The 18989-nt window shown below is 34.0% G+C and overlaps 2 protein-coding genes across 13 annotated transcripts in view; both read right to left on the bottom strand.

Annotated features, from left to right (window-relative positions):
* The window catches only part of LOC110098123, a 37716-nt gene that overhangs the window by 5263 nt on the left and 13464 nt on the right, over positions 1-18989 (bottom strand). For all 9 annotated transcript variants that reach the window (XR_003701459.1, XM_020824844.2, XM_028696773.1 and 6 more), the window contains one exon: positions 86-1246. Coding sequence is in view for 8 of the 9 variants with exons in the window: in XM_020824844.2 (XP_020680503.1) it covers positions 86-1246 (1161 nt within the window). In the remaining variant the exon portion in view is untranslated. The remainder of the gene's footprint in view (positions 1-85; positions 1247-18989) is intronic.
* LOC114580158 lies at positions 7963-15258 on the bottom strand. 4 transcript variants are annotated; one of them, XM_028696777.1, is made up of 4 exons: positions 14951-15258; positions 14864-14894; positions 13606-13757; positions 7963-8318 (listed from the first exon to the last, which is right to left on the bottom strand). In XM_028696777.1, the coding sequence occupies exons 1-4, from the start codon at positions 15039-15041 to the stop codon at positions 8284-8286; spliced, it is 309 nt and encodes a 102-aa protein (XP_028552610.1). In that variant the 5' UTR covers positions 15042-15258; the 3' UTR covers positions 7963-8283. The 4 variants fall into 4 exon arrangements, 2 of the variants coding, with proteins under 2 accessions (XP_028552610.1, XP_028552612.1); XR_003701461.1 differs by lacking the exon at positions 7963-8318 and adding an exon at positions 13186-13469 and having other exon boundaries at positions 14808-14894; XM_028696779.1 differs by lacking the exon at positions 7963-8318 and adding an exon at positions 13186-13469.

Genomic DNA, 18989 nt, shown 5'->3' on the forward strand with positions numbered 1-18989 from the left:
AGGATCTTCGATGCAGTGCCGTAAAAACTGAGTATGAATTATACAGCACAAAAGAAGATTATTTTCCATTCCACAAGAAACATACCAGATCAGACGATAGTCGACTATTTGCCTGTAGTAGTACTGCTGTTAGCAATGATGTAAGACTAACAAGGCCTGTCTCAGCCATGGCGAATAGAAAAAAAGCTACAGGTTCCTTAGAGGTAACTTCTTTCTTTATTTCAGAAGTACAAGGCATAACAAGCTCATCAATTCTCTTTTTGCACAAGTGACTATCCATTGTAATCTTTTGATCTTCCTGATTCGATGGTGACTTGGCTAGTTCTTCTAACTTGATCTTCTGAGACTTGGCTAGTGCATCTGCTACTAGAGAGGCCTCTTTGCTGTTTAAATCAAAAGAAACACCAGAAGTTTCAGTTCTGCATGTCGTCTCTGATGCATCTGAAAGAAAGACTCGGGCTGGCTGCACCCTCTTCATTAGCAATTGAGTAGATTCGACTGCTGGTGTAAACTGACTTGGTTGTGGAATAGTGACCATCTGTACTAATTGAGGAGACGTGCTATCTCCAGAAGAATCATTCATCATAAATTTGTCTATAACAACATTAGAATCTATAATCTGTGAATCCTCAGTTTCCTTTTCTGATGTAAACTTAGATATACCAGCTTCCCAATTAATTGATGAGAGAGAGCCCGGTCTAGAAGTTAGTACCGATAAGAGATCCAGACTTAGAATAATGGATGAAGGAAAAGGAAATCCCTCCAACGGAGGTCTATCATAAAGTGCAAAAAGATCACGTAGGCGATGGATAACTTGATATGAAACAATCAACTCCAACAAACCATCTTGCATTTGAAGTTCTCTTTCATCAGTCGTTGTGTAACCCATAATTGTAGTAACAGTAAACAAGAAACAATCTAGAACTTCAGTAATTGTATCCATATTATCACTTGGCGTTTTATTCACTAAGTTGTTATTTCCAGGATTTGAAGAAGCAGCAACCTTTATGTAATTATCCAGAGATGCAGACAACATTGGAATAATAGGAGGCAAAAGATTTAGTGCAAGAAAATAACCCCTGTTAGCTGGAACGGACAGTACAACCCTCAGGAGTCTTAGAAGATACACCGTAACCTGACAAGATTCAGGTTTTGATGTATGAGAGGCAGGTAGTGCAGAAGATATGAAATCAAGTAAACCTGCTTGCCGAGATGCATGAAGCTCAATGTCCTTGCCCTCCAGGAACTGTTTGGGAAAGAAATCAGCGCATGTAAGCATCGACTAAAAAAAAACAGTTGCTAAATATTTACAAAATCAAGAGAATTATTAACGTGTCATCCAAGCTTTCTATCAACATGGGTGTGATCACGCAATTCATTTTTAAAGATCTCGATAATCCATTGCTACATAGCCTAAATCTAAAATCAACACCAGCCTAACATTAATCCCATCTTATTTCATAGAAATTTAAATAAAATACTGATAATAAGTGCCGACCCCTAAAATATATCCCATGGTTAACTAAATTGATAACCGATCGATGCCACATCGTGCGAGGCGGTACGACATTCATTAAAGTTGTGCAAAATCATCGAGACATCGTTGCAAAATCGACCTCACTAGCACATTTAGAATGCCAAAATTATCAAAGGCAACCTTTGCACACGGCTCGGGTAAATGATGAAAACAATGAATTAAGAGCGCACAATGCATAAACTTGCTCGAACAACCTCCAATCATGAAAATGATTGCACTATTGCATTAAGAGCGACAAAATTACCCAAATGAGACCTCTCACAATCAAATCAAGAGAAAGAATTAAAAATTGATGAATCACATGTGCAACGTTGTGTAAAATCACCAAAATGATCTCCATTCATCAAACATGCAACTCCATTGCATCTGGAACTCCCAAATTACTAAAAAATGACACCCATAATAGTCGGGTGCCTGCATTAGAAAATCGGCAAAAAATCCACCCACGCGTGTGAAACGATGCAAAATTCAACATGCACATACAACGAAATTTCAACAAATGAAAAGAAATGCATTTAAAATGAATGTTTATTTATAAAAAAAATTTATATTTAATGGCAATGGTAATCCAAAACAACACTTGACCCAGTTCAAAGCGAACTATGGCAATACAAGAGGTAATGATGCGCTGCTCTTTTGCTAGTTCATTAGTAGTTTGACCTTAACTGTTTTCAAATGTTATGCTAAACTTCTTAATGATTCCACAAAAACATTTGTGATATTAGAAATTACATTTATAAAAAGGTTCGCTAGCACAACTGAAAAAACTACAATTGCTAATCTCGTCTTAGAGAAAAGAAGGTATGAGTCAGTGACTAAATCACCCACTGTTGTAATAGGAGATAAAGTACGAGAAGCAGTTGAAGGAAGAACATACAATTCAATTACTAATAAGTAACATAGATGATAAAATGACGCATTATCTATGCATGGCCTCCAATATAACATTTCAGGAGCTATGAGCTCGTGATCAAATTCTCCCATCCCTCAAGTCGAAGGAGTATTAATTAAAAGGGAGAGCGTGACAAAATTGTTCAGATGCATTTTTAAAGCATGTCCTCCATTACTATAGTGCAAGAGACATGAAGAAGCCAATCAAACTTTAACCCCAATTATTGCTGGTATCACAAGGTAATCAGCCATCTTATTGAAGATTGCAATATATTGAATAATTGACTGGAAAGAAAATATAGAAATAGGAAGTTTACACATCAATTAATATCCTAATTCATCATAAAAAGAGAATTAACAAGAATGGTTGCATCCTCTTTAGTGACCCGACTAAAGGGGAAAAAATCAATCATTGATGAATAATGGGAGCTGCGATCTCAAGGAAGACGATAAAGAGAAGTAGCTTAAAGAAATTCTAGGTGTCAAGTGAAAACCTCTAATTGAGCAAATGCTCGATCTAAAAGTGTGGCCAAGTTCAAATGCGTCTACTTCTAGACAGCAAGTCAATAACTAAGCTAGCTCAACAATGTCTGATAAGATAAAGTCAAACACTCCCAAAAAGAAGAACAAGCTAAGCAAAACTAAGGAGAAGAAAACAATAAGATAATCTAGAGAACTATTATCAGTCTGCTAAGCTTTCTGACTATATGTCTGAAATTCAAATAGTCGAATTAGAAGAAGAAGAGGATGAAATTGAAGAAATCCTTCTAGTTGAGTGTGATGAGTTATCTGAGCGATGTCCAATGCCTATCAAAAAATCTCTCCTTAAATTCATAGTAGGAGTCCAACAACAATGGCTCCAATAAACGTCGAGTGCAAAAAAAAGGTTAGAAGATCTATCTCAACAAAAAAGGAAATGCATGACAAAAAAACATTCTAGCCCTATCTAATGGCATCTAGATAGATGATAGCTCAAAAAATTTGTGCTTTCCAGATGGGAGCAAGCCAAACCAACAATAGCATCACAAATGCAATGCATGAAATTAAGCAGTGACTCTAAGCCTTGCAATTAATTTTTTGGGATGAAAAAGGATGACTACGAAGGAGTTGCTTTGTCAGAGGAATCTAATACAAACGAAGTGATCAAGTTCAATTAAAGGGGGGTAAAGTATTATAGCCTCCACCAAAGAAAAATATCAAGTAAAGATAGAAAAAAAAATATCATGATTAATAAAGAAATCATCCCCAAAGATCTAAAAAAGAAGCTTTCCCTAGGCAAAAAAAGTTGACTACAACATCTTGTCTTTACCTACGAAAGATTCCCACACATATCAACATATGTGAAGCTCTTCTGATGTTAAAAGACCTCCACATATTTTAATTTAGACTTTTAAAGATCTAATGATATATGAAACATACTTTGTTAAAAGTTGTCTGATTGAAGTCATGTGAGCTCAAAATGAGCTAGCATTAATTTCTCAAGGACGATCTCATGTTGGGTACTACAAAGCATAATTGTCCACTAAATGGAACAATCAAAAGCGATGATATCATGATAAGTCGTATATTGGTTAACCCAAGTTCCTTGATAAACCTCATGAACCTAGGAACATTAAGATGGTTTGTTGACCTAAAATTGCCGCCCATTCAACGGCTTAGACTAAAACTACCCACGGCACTCAACTGCTCATTCCACCTCAGCCACGATCGATCCCATAACCGCCCACGATCACACTCCTCTCAGCAGAAATCACTCCTCACGACACAAAACACTGGCTTCCTCTCATTCGGTTCTCTCTCACGCACATACACGCACTCAGAGCCGAAGGAAAGAAATACAGAGATAGAAATCGAAGCCATACCGGTGCTCTCGTTGGTTTCTCATTCAGCCGAAGCCCACCGACGTTCTTCCGATCTCCTATTCTTACAACTCCGACATCTCCAAGCGACCTCTCCTCTTTCGACGCCGTCGACCTCATGTCTTAGTGTTTGAAATAGTAAAGAGGAATGACTCATTACTACATAAATACAATTAATAATAATAAATTATAATAATAATGATTAGTATCATTATTATTATCCTTATTAAGGAAGACGCCGGAATCGTCAAATCGGAGGATTCCCGGGGTTGATTCAGTCCCCCGAAGCCCTTGGCCGTCGAGTTAATCCGGCCGAGGGAGCACAGATACCGATGGACTCGATCGCTCTCTCAAATCTCCTCGCCGTTGATTCGCTCCGGCCGAGTCGAGCCACTCTTTTAGCTCCTGGCATCGGGGAGGGGACGCCGGAAGGCTACCGAAATTTTCGAGGGGACAAAGTATTTTTTTAATTTAAATTATATTGTTTAAATTAACAGGTCGATCGCCCACATTAGAAGACTTAAAGACTCTTTTATGGGATCGATTCGCTCTCCCAAATCTCCTCTCCGTTGATTCGCTCCGGCCGAGTCGAGCCACTCTCTTACCTCCCGGCATCGTGGAGGGGACGCCGGAAGGCTGCCAAAATTTTCTAAAAATTTTATGAGTTAGCCAAATTTTTGGAAGATTGGAAAATGCTCAAATGCTCATTTAATTTTAAAATAATTATAATATTAATTATGTGATAAATTAAAATAAAAAAAGGGATTTCCAAGCGAGCATCGACAATCAACTACAATCTGCATCCAATCATCGACAGCAAATCATCTACAAATGGCGATCATCAAATCTTCTGAAGACCAAATCTCCTCGCCGTCGATTTGATCCGGTCGAGTCGAGCACTCTCTTACCTCCCGGCATCGGGGAGGGGATGCCGGGAGGCTGCCAAAATTTACTCAGAAATTCAAGACTTAGCCAAATTTTGAGAAGATTGAAAAAATAACTTGGAATTAATTAATTGAATCAAAATCCTAAATTAACTAAGAGCATTTAATTCAACACTAAATCTCTTAATTAATTTAACTAACCAACTTAAATAAAATCCACTTCATAGATCTAGCATAATTATGATGGTTAAGATGGAGGAAGTGATGGCTAATGAGAAGAATAATTCTTTCATTGTATTTTTCTGACATGGTTGAGATGTTTAATAACATTTAAAAAAAAAAAAGATTATAGTACATTGAAGTTCACAAATCTACATTATAATTTTTTTTTTATCAATGTCATATGATAGAGATTGAATTTGACATGCAATAAATATAACAAGTTGCAATGCACACTATAATTTACCTATAAATGGAATTCAAAGAATTTGTAGTGTTCTATATATTATGCTACAGGCATATAAGAAGCTCTTATAAAATAAACTAGTCTATCATGATAGAAGCGAGGAATTTCTAGTTCATGTTACCATGCACTTGTAAATAAGAGCAAGATATTTTATAGTGCCCATAACAACTAGCCTGTGAACAAGAATAAGGAGTTTATATTGAACAAATCAATCCACCTATAAGGGAGAATAAGAGAATTTATAGCAAACAAGATAATTCTTCTATAAACACGATCTAGTAGTGGCGATTGAATAAACACCTTCTGCGAGCTGTGCTAATTGACGCTTAGAAGAGTCAAAACAAACTAAATGTAATAAGTTAAATCTAACACGCCACCGGATCCGCAACATGTGTACAAGCGGACAGAAGGCGTTCGTAGGCCCTTAAATGAAATCCCGGGCTATTTTCTAAGTAAAATCACTTACGTAATGGATCATGTTTAAATATTTTAAAATGCCCCTTATATATTAAATATGATTCATTGAACTAAATATACCCCTACATGTGCTCCGACAGAACTATTAAATTTACAAACTCAAATCGTCGAGAATGCTGCGCAGGGTCAAATACTACAACCTGCATGTGCTCCAATCGTCACATCTAAGTCCTAAATCCGATGATTCGAGAATACTGCGCGGGTCTAATATTCAAGTTTCATCCTCCTCCTCAAAAGGACTGGAGTCGACATGACTTGGAGTATAAAATGCCTCCCAAAATCCTTACAAAAATAAAAGTGACCTCAATATCACCTTGATGATGGCCGTGTTGACTGGAAATCTCAACCGGAGGGGTCAAATCTCAAATCAAACAATAATTCAAATTCTTAAAAATGAAATATATCAACCGGAGGGCACCTAAAATGGAATTTTTCGGAGCCCACTTGTGCTGCGGACATTTGATGAAGAATTATCTGATTTGTCTTTACTGACTTGTCAGGAGATTTATACCTTCTGCCCTTTGCTTCTAGCTTTTGCGGGCTTGATGAAGGAGTAGATGCTAGAGACCTAAACCCTTTAGGTTTGCACTAGGTCGGTGGCGAGAAGTCATCGGTCTAGAGCTTTGTGCATAACGGACTTGTTGATGACAGAATCCACTTAGTTCAGCCTTGGGCTTTATGCGAACTTTGGGATAATTTTATTCGGTCCTTTACTTTGTGCTTTGACGGACTTGTTAAAGAAAAATTCCTTCGATTTTCGCTTTATGCTTTACGAATTTGTTGAATGATTTGCAGGTTTTGGATTCAGTTGATAGTATCGAACGTAGGTAGTATCTTGATCCTTAATCACTTGAGAAGACTTTAATCTAAATCACTTGAGTTCATCAGATCAGGAGAGCTAGAATTTGATAGCTCTTTGTCCTCTAGTTGCTAGGATGGGGTTTCCTCTACTATGGCCTTTCTTATGGCTTGTTGAATAGACGAAGCTGCCAGCGATCCGACCATATTTGAGCTTGTTGGATCCGATCTTTTATACCCATTCAGACTTCAGACTTGAGCTATGGGAATTGCGCTTCCCAATGCTGATTTTATTGAAGTTGTAGATTTGGTGTTCTCCTTCATGGTTGCAGATTTTGAAGCCTACAAATATTTGGTAGTTGCTAAAGATCCCTTCTTCCCACTGGAACTTTGATTCTACAGTCATTTGGGAGAATTTTGCAGACTACGATCACTTGAACTTGTCAAGCCAAATTTGCTTTCGTTCTTCCTACAGTCCCTACTGACGGGTTGACGAAACGGGAGTTCCGCTACTACGGCCTTTCTTATGGCAGTTTTAGGTCAACATGGTTGTCTCATAATGTTCAAATATATCAAGATGCTAGATATTTCATCCCAAAAAATCAAAGTTGGCTCAGCCTAAGTTGAAAATATGATTGGTAAAAATATGTGTGACTAAGTTGAAAATAACATCTATTGCATTTGATTTCTCTAAATAAATAAATATCATATTTAATAAAATATGACTAAAATTTTTAAAATTAAAGCTAAAATTGTTTTTTTATTAAAGAAATGTTTAATATTTTTTAAAGAAAAATTATAATAATAAAAACAAATAAGCTCATTGAAGTGGACTTTAATCGAAAGAAAAAATATATTGATAGAATAGCCAGTATTATTTCCGTAAAGATGAATAATGATAAATTTCAAATATGCATTGATTTCTGATATCTCAATAAAGAGTGTCCGAAAAAATTACTAATGTTTAATATTTAAAAAAAAAAATTATTATTACTTGAAAATTATATTGAATAAATAATTATTTTAAAAATGACAAAAATAGCCCTTAATTTAACATCATTAACACTAAAATTTGATGTTAAGATCAGAAAGCCCCCTTTTTAAGGAGTTAAGGGATGAAATTGGTCCCTCAAAAGGGTTGTGAACCATTTTGGTCCCTCACAAAGAGTTGAGAGACCATTTTGATCATTTTCTCATATAGAAAATAACTCATTCTAAGAATTTCTTTTTGTTTCTCCTCAAAATATATATACAGTATTTATACTACAATACATGACTACAGACTAAACTATATAACAGAGAAATTTAATGAATTAGCCATGACCGTACAAAATTCAGAAAAGGAAATACCTATAAAGATCATATCCTAATTCAACTACTCAAATGATTTTTTCCTTTCCCAGACCCTGAAACAAAATGAAGATAAACTGTAAACCAACACAGCTCAGCAAGTCGCACTTACCGATCTAAATTTTCAAATAAATTATTTATTATGCATTTAATTGAATTTAAGAGCAATGCATAATAATTATTGCACTGAACATATAGTACTTGCAACTATCGGAAATGTAAAGAACAATACAAGAAAATGAAATAAACAAGCACCTCATATATCATAGCAAAATATAACAGATTTCCCATAGGCCCTTATACCTTCCATCAGAATAGAATTTAGAGAATTTTGAACCATATGACTCCTGTGTTAGCATATCAAAAAACATGTCCTTATAACTCTCAATGCCTAGTACCAAAATAGAATGTGCATACAGTACTAGAATGTGTCTTTGGCACCAAAATTTACGTTTAGCACTAGAACATAACCTCCTCCACCTTCCAGATGTCCTCATAATCACACATTTTAAGCAAATAATCATATATTTCATTACTTTGCAGTGAAAGAAATGTAAATAAACTAATTTTAGAATTTAATAAAATACTATAACGACATATAGTGAAATATATTATTGCAGAAGTTCACTTTTTCAAAATATAACCAAATTACCATAAATTATTCATAGTATTGTTTTGAAGCTTTAATTGTACAACATTTTTTTGGGGTCAAATTTATTTTGTCAAACGATTAAAAGACACATTTTTCAAAAATCTCCAATATAAAATTTTCATAAAAACGCTTAAATGTTCATAATCATTGTCTCTATAATATATAGAAAATTACATTGTGAAAGTTTTGCACATATCAAATTATAACCGTTTTTTGCTAATAGAATTATAAATTAAATACGAAAATTTTCTAATTTTCATATTATTAAAAACTTAGATAGACAAAATTCAACCTATCTCGAGTCAAATAATATTCAAAACTAGCCCTACGACAAAATCAATTTGAAATAGACTTTCTTTCTCTAAAATTCCTCCTCTATGTCTAGTCACCTACCTTGACTGGATGGAAGTGAGTGGAATATTGGAAAATGATATTTTTAATATAAAAATTTGACCAAGCGCTACAGCGTTGCGTTTAATCGTGCGGGCCACAGCACTCCCTCTGGGAGCCCATTGTGCCTCCACACTAAATTAATTTACGAAATTCTAGGGAGGAGTTCAACATCGGAACGTCACTTACCTTGGTGCCGCAGCACCTCTGGAGAAAAATTTTTCAAATTTTTAAAACATATAAACAGGCCCCCATGACCCATTCAGAACTCATGCAAACCTTCACATGTATACTAAGCATTCTCAAGTATATGCAGAAGGGTTCAAATGCAAAGTGGAACGGTGCACTAATCTGAAGGAGTTACAATTCTCCCCTCCTAGAAAAAAATATCATTGTCGACATTTCAAAACTCGAATCATCAAAACATATCAGGATAGAGATGCTTTATTTCAAATTTTTTTCTCCCAAGTATATTTTCTTTATGTTATGTTTTTTCATTGTCACTTAACCATTAGAATATGTTTATTTATTAACTTTCAAATATCATAAGCCATAATCTTTTTTGGTTTCTCTCTGTTGAAAACAAGAAGTTTTGAGAGGAAAACTTGAATTTTATCATATATAATGATCCCTATTTATAGATCTATACAAGATGCTTTAATAAGGAAATAAATAACTACAGAATAATGAAATATAATTCTTCCTAAATCAGCTACACATCTATGGAAGGTGTTCAACGTGATTAAGGCGGGATTCTCACGGATCTGTACTTGTAGCCATGGGATCAACATGAGAATGAGAGGTTGAGATTTAACACTCTCTACAGCTCAAATTCGAATGTATCTCAACTTCTTCTGTAGATATTCGATTTCCAGACTCAGATACCTATTTCTGCAGCATAGACAAGTGGAATACATCATGAATGTCATACATATGATCTGGCAACTGTAATCTATAGGCAGATTTTTCTTTCCTTTCAGTTACTTCAAAAGGTCCAACATACCTTTAACTCAACTTTCCCTCTCTACCAAACTTGTTGATATCTTTCATCGACCTAATTTTTAAGTATACGAAATCTCCAACCTGGAATTCTACAATTTGGTGTTTTGCATAACTTTTAATTTATCCCTGATCAGATGAATCTTTTCAGTAGCCATCAACTAAAATTGACCCTACTAGATTCCTTTCACCCTTCCATCCACCGTCAAAGTCCATAACACACAATCGCAGAAGATCTTCCAGTATCTAAATAGACCTCTCAGACTGTCTGTTAATTTGTGAATGAAAAGCCGTACTAAAATACAATTTAGTACCCAGACCTTGTTGAATTCTCATCTATAACCTAGAGGTAAACCTGTCATCTTTGTCCAAAATGAACACCTTCGATATCCCATGCAATCGAATAATTTCATGCACGTAGACATGTGTCAATTTATCCACTGAATGAGATTGTCAGATCGACATAAAATGAGCAGATTTAGTCAGACGGTCTACCACAATCTTGATGACATAATACATCTGTCTCAACCTAGGAAATCTCATTTTAAAATCCATCGTTACTTCTTCCCATTTTCACTCTCGAATGGGCAACAGTCGTAGAAAACCTCTTGGTCATTGATATTTTGCTTTACCAACTGGCATGACTCACACTTAACCATAAAATCTACCTCATCTTTCTTTAATTCAGGCCATCAAAACATACATTTTAAATCATTGTACATTTTGTTGCTTTTTGATAAATAGTTTAATCATAATAATGAACTTCGTGCAAAATAACTAATCTTAAATTTTCAGAACTTGTGACCCAAAATTTGTTCTTATAAAAAATAACTCAAAAATTATATAATCGCAATTTAGATTTATTATTAGACTTAATTTGATCAATTAATTTCATAAACTCTGGATCTGACTTTTGGCCTTCTTGAATTCTGTCTTGTAAAGATGATTAAATATTAATCATCTCAGCTAGAATATCATAATCTCGGTCAACAGAAGGAATTACTTCTAATTGTAGTATCATCATATCCTGAATCAAATATTCATCAGAAGTAAGCAGTAGCTTGATATCCCAAAAGACTTCATGCTCAAAGCATCTGCTATAACATTTGTTTTATGAGGAAAATACTAAATATTTAAATCAAAATCTTTAATCAGTTTAAGTCATCACTTTTGTCTTAGATTCAAATCATTCTGAGTGAATATATATTTCAGACTTTAATGACCATTGAAAATCTCACACCTGATTTCATATAGATAGTGTCTTTAGATCTTCTAAGCAAATACAATAGCAGCAGAATCTAAATTGAATGTTTCTTAGTTCTTTTCATGTGACTTTAATTTTCTGAAAGAATAGGCTATAACTTTTTTGGTTTTTCCCACTGCATCATAATGCAGTCTAATCCTTTCAGTGAAGCATATCATTGAATACTTAAAATCCTCTCATACCAAACAAAAGAGTCAAAATTGGAGCATATGTCAAACAGTCCTATAGCTTCTTAAAGTTTGCCTCACATTTAGATTTTCAAATAAAAGTAACTAACTTTTAAGTCAAATCTTGTCAAATGTGCAAAATCTGAGAGAATCATTTCACAAAATTTCTGTAGTAACCAATCATGCCTAAAAAGTTACATATCTCAGATAAAGTAGTTGGCTAACCATCAATAGCCTAAACTTTTTGGAGATCTATAAAAATACCTATGCTACTCACCACATGCCCCAAAAAAGAAATACTTCTCAACCATAACTCGCACTTGAAGAATTTAGCATATAGTTCATGTTGCCTTAGCATTTCCAGAATAATCCTCAAATGAGTCACATGCTCTTCCTCAAAAGCAAAATAAATTAGAATATCCTTTTATAAAAATGATCACAAACTGGTCAATATATTCCTTAAATATAATGTTCATTAAATTAATGAAAATTGCTTGTGCATTAGCCACCCCAAAAAGCATGACTAAGAACTCATAGTATACGTATCGAGTATTGAAAAAAAGTCTTTGCAAAATATACTTTTGTCATCTTCACTTAATATCAAGATCTTGGATCAATCTTAGAGAATATAGAAGATCTTATAACTAGTCAAATAGATCATCAATTCTTACTAGAGGATACTTGTTCTTAATAGTGACCTCATTTAGTTCTTTGTAATAGATAAACATATTCATTGTACCATCATTTTTTCACAAATAGAACAGGTGCTCCTCACAAATCTTCTGTCAACTAACTTCTAAAGCTGTACTTTCAACTTGTGAAACTCCTTATGTGTCATCATATACAAAGCCTTAGATATAGGAACCATACATGGAAACACATTAATGCAGAACTCTATGTCCCTGTCTGGAGATAAACTTGCCAACTCCTTGGGGAAAACATCCAGAAACTCTAGTACTATCAGGATATCAGAAAAAAAAATTAAAATCTAAACTCCTATCTCGAATTGATGCCAAAATGGCCTGCACTCTTTCTTCCACCACCTATCCACTTGTACAGTAAATATTAAATACAACATAACACCTCTAACTCTCTGAAAGAGATAGCTCTCGCTACCTATAAATACTGAAATAGAGTGACCCCATTTTTCAAACAATCAATCTGAGCTTTATATCGGCTCAACCAATTCATACATAAAATAACACCAAATTCAGATATAGGCAATAGAATTAAACTGGACTTTCACTTCTTATCAAATATTTCTATGTTACAAAAGCATACTTTATTGATTGCCATACCATTTCCTGTCGGTAAAATAACAAACAAGGTAAAAGGGAGTAATACGGAAGATAAATATAGTAAATCAAAGTAGCACTCAGAAATAAATAAGTGACTAGCTCCAAAATTGAATAAAATTCTATAGGGTTGATCAGAAATATAAACTGTACCTGTAATAACATCTAGAGCATCTCAAGACTTGTGTTATACACATGCTTGAATCGGAGTTAGCCCAACAGAACTAACAGGCTCTCTCTAAGTTGAGGGCGTCTCCCCGCTACAAAACTTGTTATAAAACCGAACTCACTGCCTCTACTAAATGATACTTCGGCAAACGTGTGAAGTTGAACTATCCTCGATCTCCCTATTGGTCTGACAAAACTCTCAGATATATATTCAGAACATCAATACAGTCTTACCCGTGGACACTCTTATATCCTGTGTTCGATTGACGACACTGAAAACATTTAACTAAATTTAAGAGCAGCTCATAGTAATCATTATACTAGCATATACTAATTGCAATAAAGTAAATAAACAAGCACTTCATATATCAGAGCGGAATATAATAGATTTATCTCAAGTCTTTATACCTTCCATCAGAATAGAATTCAGAGAATTCTGATGTTTGTGACTTTTGTGCTGGATATCAGAAAGCATGTCCTTATAACTCCTAATGCTTAACACTGGGACAGGATGTGCATTTAGCATCATAATAGAACTTTCTCCACCTTCTAAATATCCTCTGAATCACACATTTCAAGTAGATAATCATATATTTCATTACTTTGCCGTTAAAGAAATGTAAATAAACTCATTTCAAAAATTAACAATATAATATAATGGTAAACAACGTGGAATATACTATTGAGCAAAAATTCACTTTTTAGAATATAATCAAATTATCAAATATTGTCCATAGCATTATTTTAAAATTTTAATTGTACAATAACATCATTTTCAGGGGTCAGATTTATTTTTCAGGCAATTAAAATGACGTATTTTTCAAAATACCCTAATATAATTTTTTTAAAAAAAACATCTAAATGTCTAAAATCATTGTCTCTACAACATGAAGAAAATTACACGTTTAAATTTGTGCACATATCAAGTTATCACCATTTTTTCGCTAACAGAATTATAAACTAAATATAAAAAATTTGAAAATTTTGTATTATTGAAAGTTGGGATGGGCAAAATTCAACCTACCTAGAGCTGGACAATTTTCAGAACTAGGTCAAGAATAGAAAATGACCCAAAGTGGCACGAAATAAATTTTCTTTCTCTAGAATTCCTCCTCTCTCTCTAGCCGGTTATCTTGATTGGGTGGAAGTGATGGAATAGTAGAAAATAATATTTTTAATAAAAAAATTCGCCCTAGCATTGCGGTGCCCAATCTCGCATGTCACAACACTCCCTCTGGGAGTGCACAGTGCCACAACGCGATGAATTAATTTACCAAATTCCAGAGAGCTCAACGCCACGGCGCCCTAGGGGAAAATTTTTAAACTTTCAAAACATGCAATCAAACACTCATGACCCGTTTCAGAACTCATGCAGACCTTCACATGCCTATCAAATATTCTCAAACACATGAATAATAGTTCAAATGTAGAGATTATGCGGATTAACTTTAACCGGATCGGTTTAAAATAGGTGGAAGGGTGCAATGATCTGTAGTTGTTACATCCTCCCGGTCTAATTTCTTACATTAACCCTGATAGTTTTACTCAACTCAACTGGAGACCTAGCATGTTTGAATCTTAATATGTTGAAATGTTCATTGGAAAGCTACCTACGAATTGTAATAAGCCTTGGGAGATAATCTGATTCCATGATAAGTTCTTTTACCTAAAAAGTCGAACGCCTACGGCACAAAAATCTGAAAAAAAAAAAAAAACAGAATTAGGTTAATCATACACTACTGCATAAACTCACAGGGTAGCTTCCCGTTAGCAGCGCATCGATTTGCAATGAAGATAATCGGAAAAGCGACCCATTCGGTCGGAGCAACGGCCCCCGTTTGCATGGGCTTCTTAAGAGAATTGGTCGGAGGCGAGATGATCCCCTAAGAGATTCTCTAGGAAATTTCGATCGAGCTGGTGACATCAGTGGTGAGAGGAGTCGTACTGGCGAGTATTCCTTCGGTGCGAAAAGCCAGAAAAATGTTCGTTATCACAGGCTTGGGGCTATGGAGGGAGAGAAACCTAGAGGCCTGGCCATCAGAGCCGAGCTCTCAAGGTGTGCAGCTTTCTCACTACGTACATATACATATATATACCATCTAATACTATTTTATTTACATATTTAACATTTAAAATTTTAATATTACATACATACCCATTCATAATTCATTTTCATATCAAATATGAGTGGTAAAAATGAAATATATGAGTGTTAGAAAAGAAATATAAGTAATATATTTGATATTAAAATAATATAGGGTAATATGTATGTAATATTAAATTTTTAGATGTTTGATATGTAAATAGGATGTTATAAAGTGATATGTATGTAAATTTCCCATTTTTGAATTATGTTTTGAGTTTATTTTATTTTATTTCCTTTTTTTCTGCTTTCCCAAAAGTTTATTATATAAATTTATTTTTGCAATCAAATTTAAGATTTCTTTTTGAAGTGTAATTTTTTTAATAAATAGTTATTAAATTATTATAAAAAAAATAATTTTTAAAAGCTATTATTAATAGTATAAATATGTTATTTTTTGAAAATCTTACATTAGCTTTTTTACCACTTCCATATAGCTTTCGATCATAAAAAAAATAATAATAGTAAAATCAAAACTATTTGAAAAGTAAAGCAGTAGAAAGCTACCATTGTTACTTAATTATGCTCCTCTGATCATCACCACCTAAATACAATCATCTGACCACCATCCTAGACTATGATCCACTAACCATTGTCACCCACTATATCAGTCCTAGCAAACTTCATCATTCACCATCTCCAGCATCAGCAATATATGCATTGTCAACAAGGTTGATGCACGCCATCATCATAAAGGTTGACCCCACTGATTTCACCCAGCAACATCAACGCACACCATTGTCCATAAGGTTGATACAAATTGTTGACCTTAGCTCCAACTCCTAATTAATATGAACACAAAGATTTATGTTGAAGTTCTTAATCTCTCATCTCCCCTTTTCAAACGAGAATACTAAAATATATCACTATAATGATCTCTTGAAGACAGCTCCCATACTACAATAAAAAGTTTTTTTTTTTTATTAACAGATTTCTAATTAAACTTTGGTACGCTGTCTAATTAAAAAAAAAAGTCAGAATAAGGGAGAATAACAAGACTTTCATTCAATGTTAGTGAGAAGTTATTATACTAATTAATATGGCATAATTCAAACAATTCAGCCGAACAAAGTAGCAGTTCACCGAATTATCGGTATCACGCCTGAGAAGGCTATTAATTACTAATGTTCACATATTTCAGAAAGCAAAGAAACTTTGGTGTGGATAAATCCGTATTGAAAAGGTTAGGTTATTAACTATTATTGCATGTTATCGATCTGGCAAATTCCACCAATTAATGAGACCCTAATTGACTAATTCCACTGCTAAAATCCATCCACCACATAATCAGCACTCATAAATCATATTAGCTAGAATTAGGATTGTCAAAGAGACTCATTGTTTATATTGAATCATATAATTAAACGTTTATTTAGGATATATAGTTTTTTATATTATTGTTTATAAATTTGCATGATAAAATTTATTTATGATATTCATATAAATTAAAAAAAAAATTGTCACAATAATTTCACAACAAATTTACAAAAATTGCAGCCACCATAGTCAAATCCTTTACTCAAATTCAACTAATTTTTACAAGCTCATATAATTACCAAATCAAATAGTCAAACCCTTACGTCCAACAAATTTTTACTACTCAATTAAGAATTTGCTTGGAAAATTTTCTTACTGTTTTTAGAAGAAAAAAATCAAAAATGCTTTTCATATTGCATCATTATATACAATTTTTATTTCGTTGTTTTTTTTTTTTTACTGTTTTTAGAAGCTAAAAAACTGCTTTTTATAGTTGCTTCAAAAAAAAAATTATTTTTACCACATCAACTTTGTAAAAAGAAGCAACCATCCCAAACATATCATAAGTTTCTTTTTAAATGATGGATAAAATAGGATTACGACATAGACCTAGCCTTGACTCAGTAGAAATTTTTATTTGCGGACAGCCGGACACCGGACTATTCTAATGTGAATCAGAATATGTCATGTCACTCGATACACATGCGCGCCCACGATACACAGCAAAATAGATGATGTAACGTGTTCTGAATCGTCTCCGAACGACGTCCGTATCTCCACAGAATAATTTAACCTAACTCAATGTTAAGATGAAAACATATTGTAGGTTTGAGCTCAAATTGCTTAAGTCGACAAAAAAAGTTGTATTATGACATGCACACTCTTATTGGTAAAAAAAACAAAAAATAAGAATAGACAAAAATTCACGTTGAATTATTTTTATATAACAATTAATCTAGCTTAAATTTAATATATCCACATGCCTAATTAAAAGCTTTTGATTGACAACATTTCGGACACTTCTGATATGCTGAATTTCTATAGCCTTCTAGTAAATACTGCTATCTACTACAATTGACGGGCTCGTAATGACAGAATTTTTGGCAATAAGATTGAATGCCACACTACGGTGATTAGAAAGATTAAATATGCAGTTCATGCTAAACTGGGGAGATGGAAAAATGGCAGCAACCTATTATATCTCTTGGGATAATACGTGCTTTCTTGCTATTCCTTGCAATTGGCCCAATGATGTTTTTGCTTTGACTGTTGGAAGCTGCCACAATTGTTGGTTCCTTCGCTGGATGTATTTACTGGATGATCCCTGGGTTACTTTGGAAGCTACGTTTTTTTGGTTATTTCAGACAATTTTGCAGGACAATGATGACCGCTGCAGCACCAACCCCTTGGAGGGTCTTTTTGGCAACCAGGGGTTCTATCTGATCTATTCGATGACCGAGTCCCTCGTCTTCAGCTGCAGCACTTGCCTGAGTCCTGATCAAATTTTGTATACCACATTTTGTTGGTTTCATTGGTTAGGTTTATTGGTGGTATAGGTTTCTTTATTTCTATTGTTTTCTCTTTTGAGCTTCTTCCGTTTTTCTGGGAATAAGCTTTCATTACTTGTAATTTTTTTCCTTAATTTATAGAAGGGCTTCTGCCCCAAATTTCCCCCCCAAAAAAAAAAAAAAAAAAAAAAAAGCTTTAACATTTTTGGTCCTTATTTTCCCAAAAAAAAAACATTTTTGGTCCCTCTCTCCCACTTCTGCGTTGTAAAATAATATTGATGGAAAGCTGAGGCCCTTAAAGTGGAAAGATGACTGGGCTTTTCCTTTTCGCGGTTAAGTATAGAATCCGAATACCTTTTTGGATCCTTTTCCTTTCTGGGAAATGCTCCTTATTACGTTATCAGATTCAACCACGAGTTAATTTGTCAAATCTAGATGTCTCTAGATGCATATTATTATTATTTTTTTTTATCGTTTTTTGTCAATAGCTCTTATCAGTATCCTTGGCAGGTGCTTTAATTAGATTTCGTTTGAGACGGCTTTTTTACTACTTCGTAAAGCAATTTTTAAATAAAAAATTAAAATTTTAATAATATAAAGCTGCTTTATAAAGCAGTAAGAAAGTCGTCCCAAATGAAGCATTAATTTAAAGGAGGCTGGTGCACCTTCCAAGCTACAAATACTATCCTTGTATGGTACAATTAATGGTATACATATTATTAGAAAATTCTAATGGATTTCTTAGGGGTGTCAAAATAGGTTGACATGACAGATTCAAGTCTGGCCCGAAATTGAACTTTCGAATCTAGCTAACCCGAACCCGAATTTTTTAATAAATTGGTTAAAAGCACCAATCGGAATCTGACCTATTAGCAATCCAGATA

Source organism: Dendrobium catenatum, unplaced genomic scaffold (assembly GCF_001605985.2).
Source record: "Dendrobium catenatum unplaced genomic scaffold, ASM160598v2 fragScaff_scaffold_842, whole genome shotgun sequence".
NCBI lineage: Eukaryota > Viridiplantae > Streptophyta > Magnoliopsida > Asparagales > Orchidaceae > Dendrobium > Dendrobium catenatum.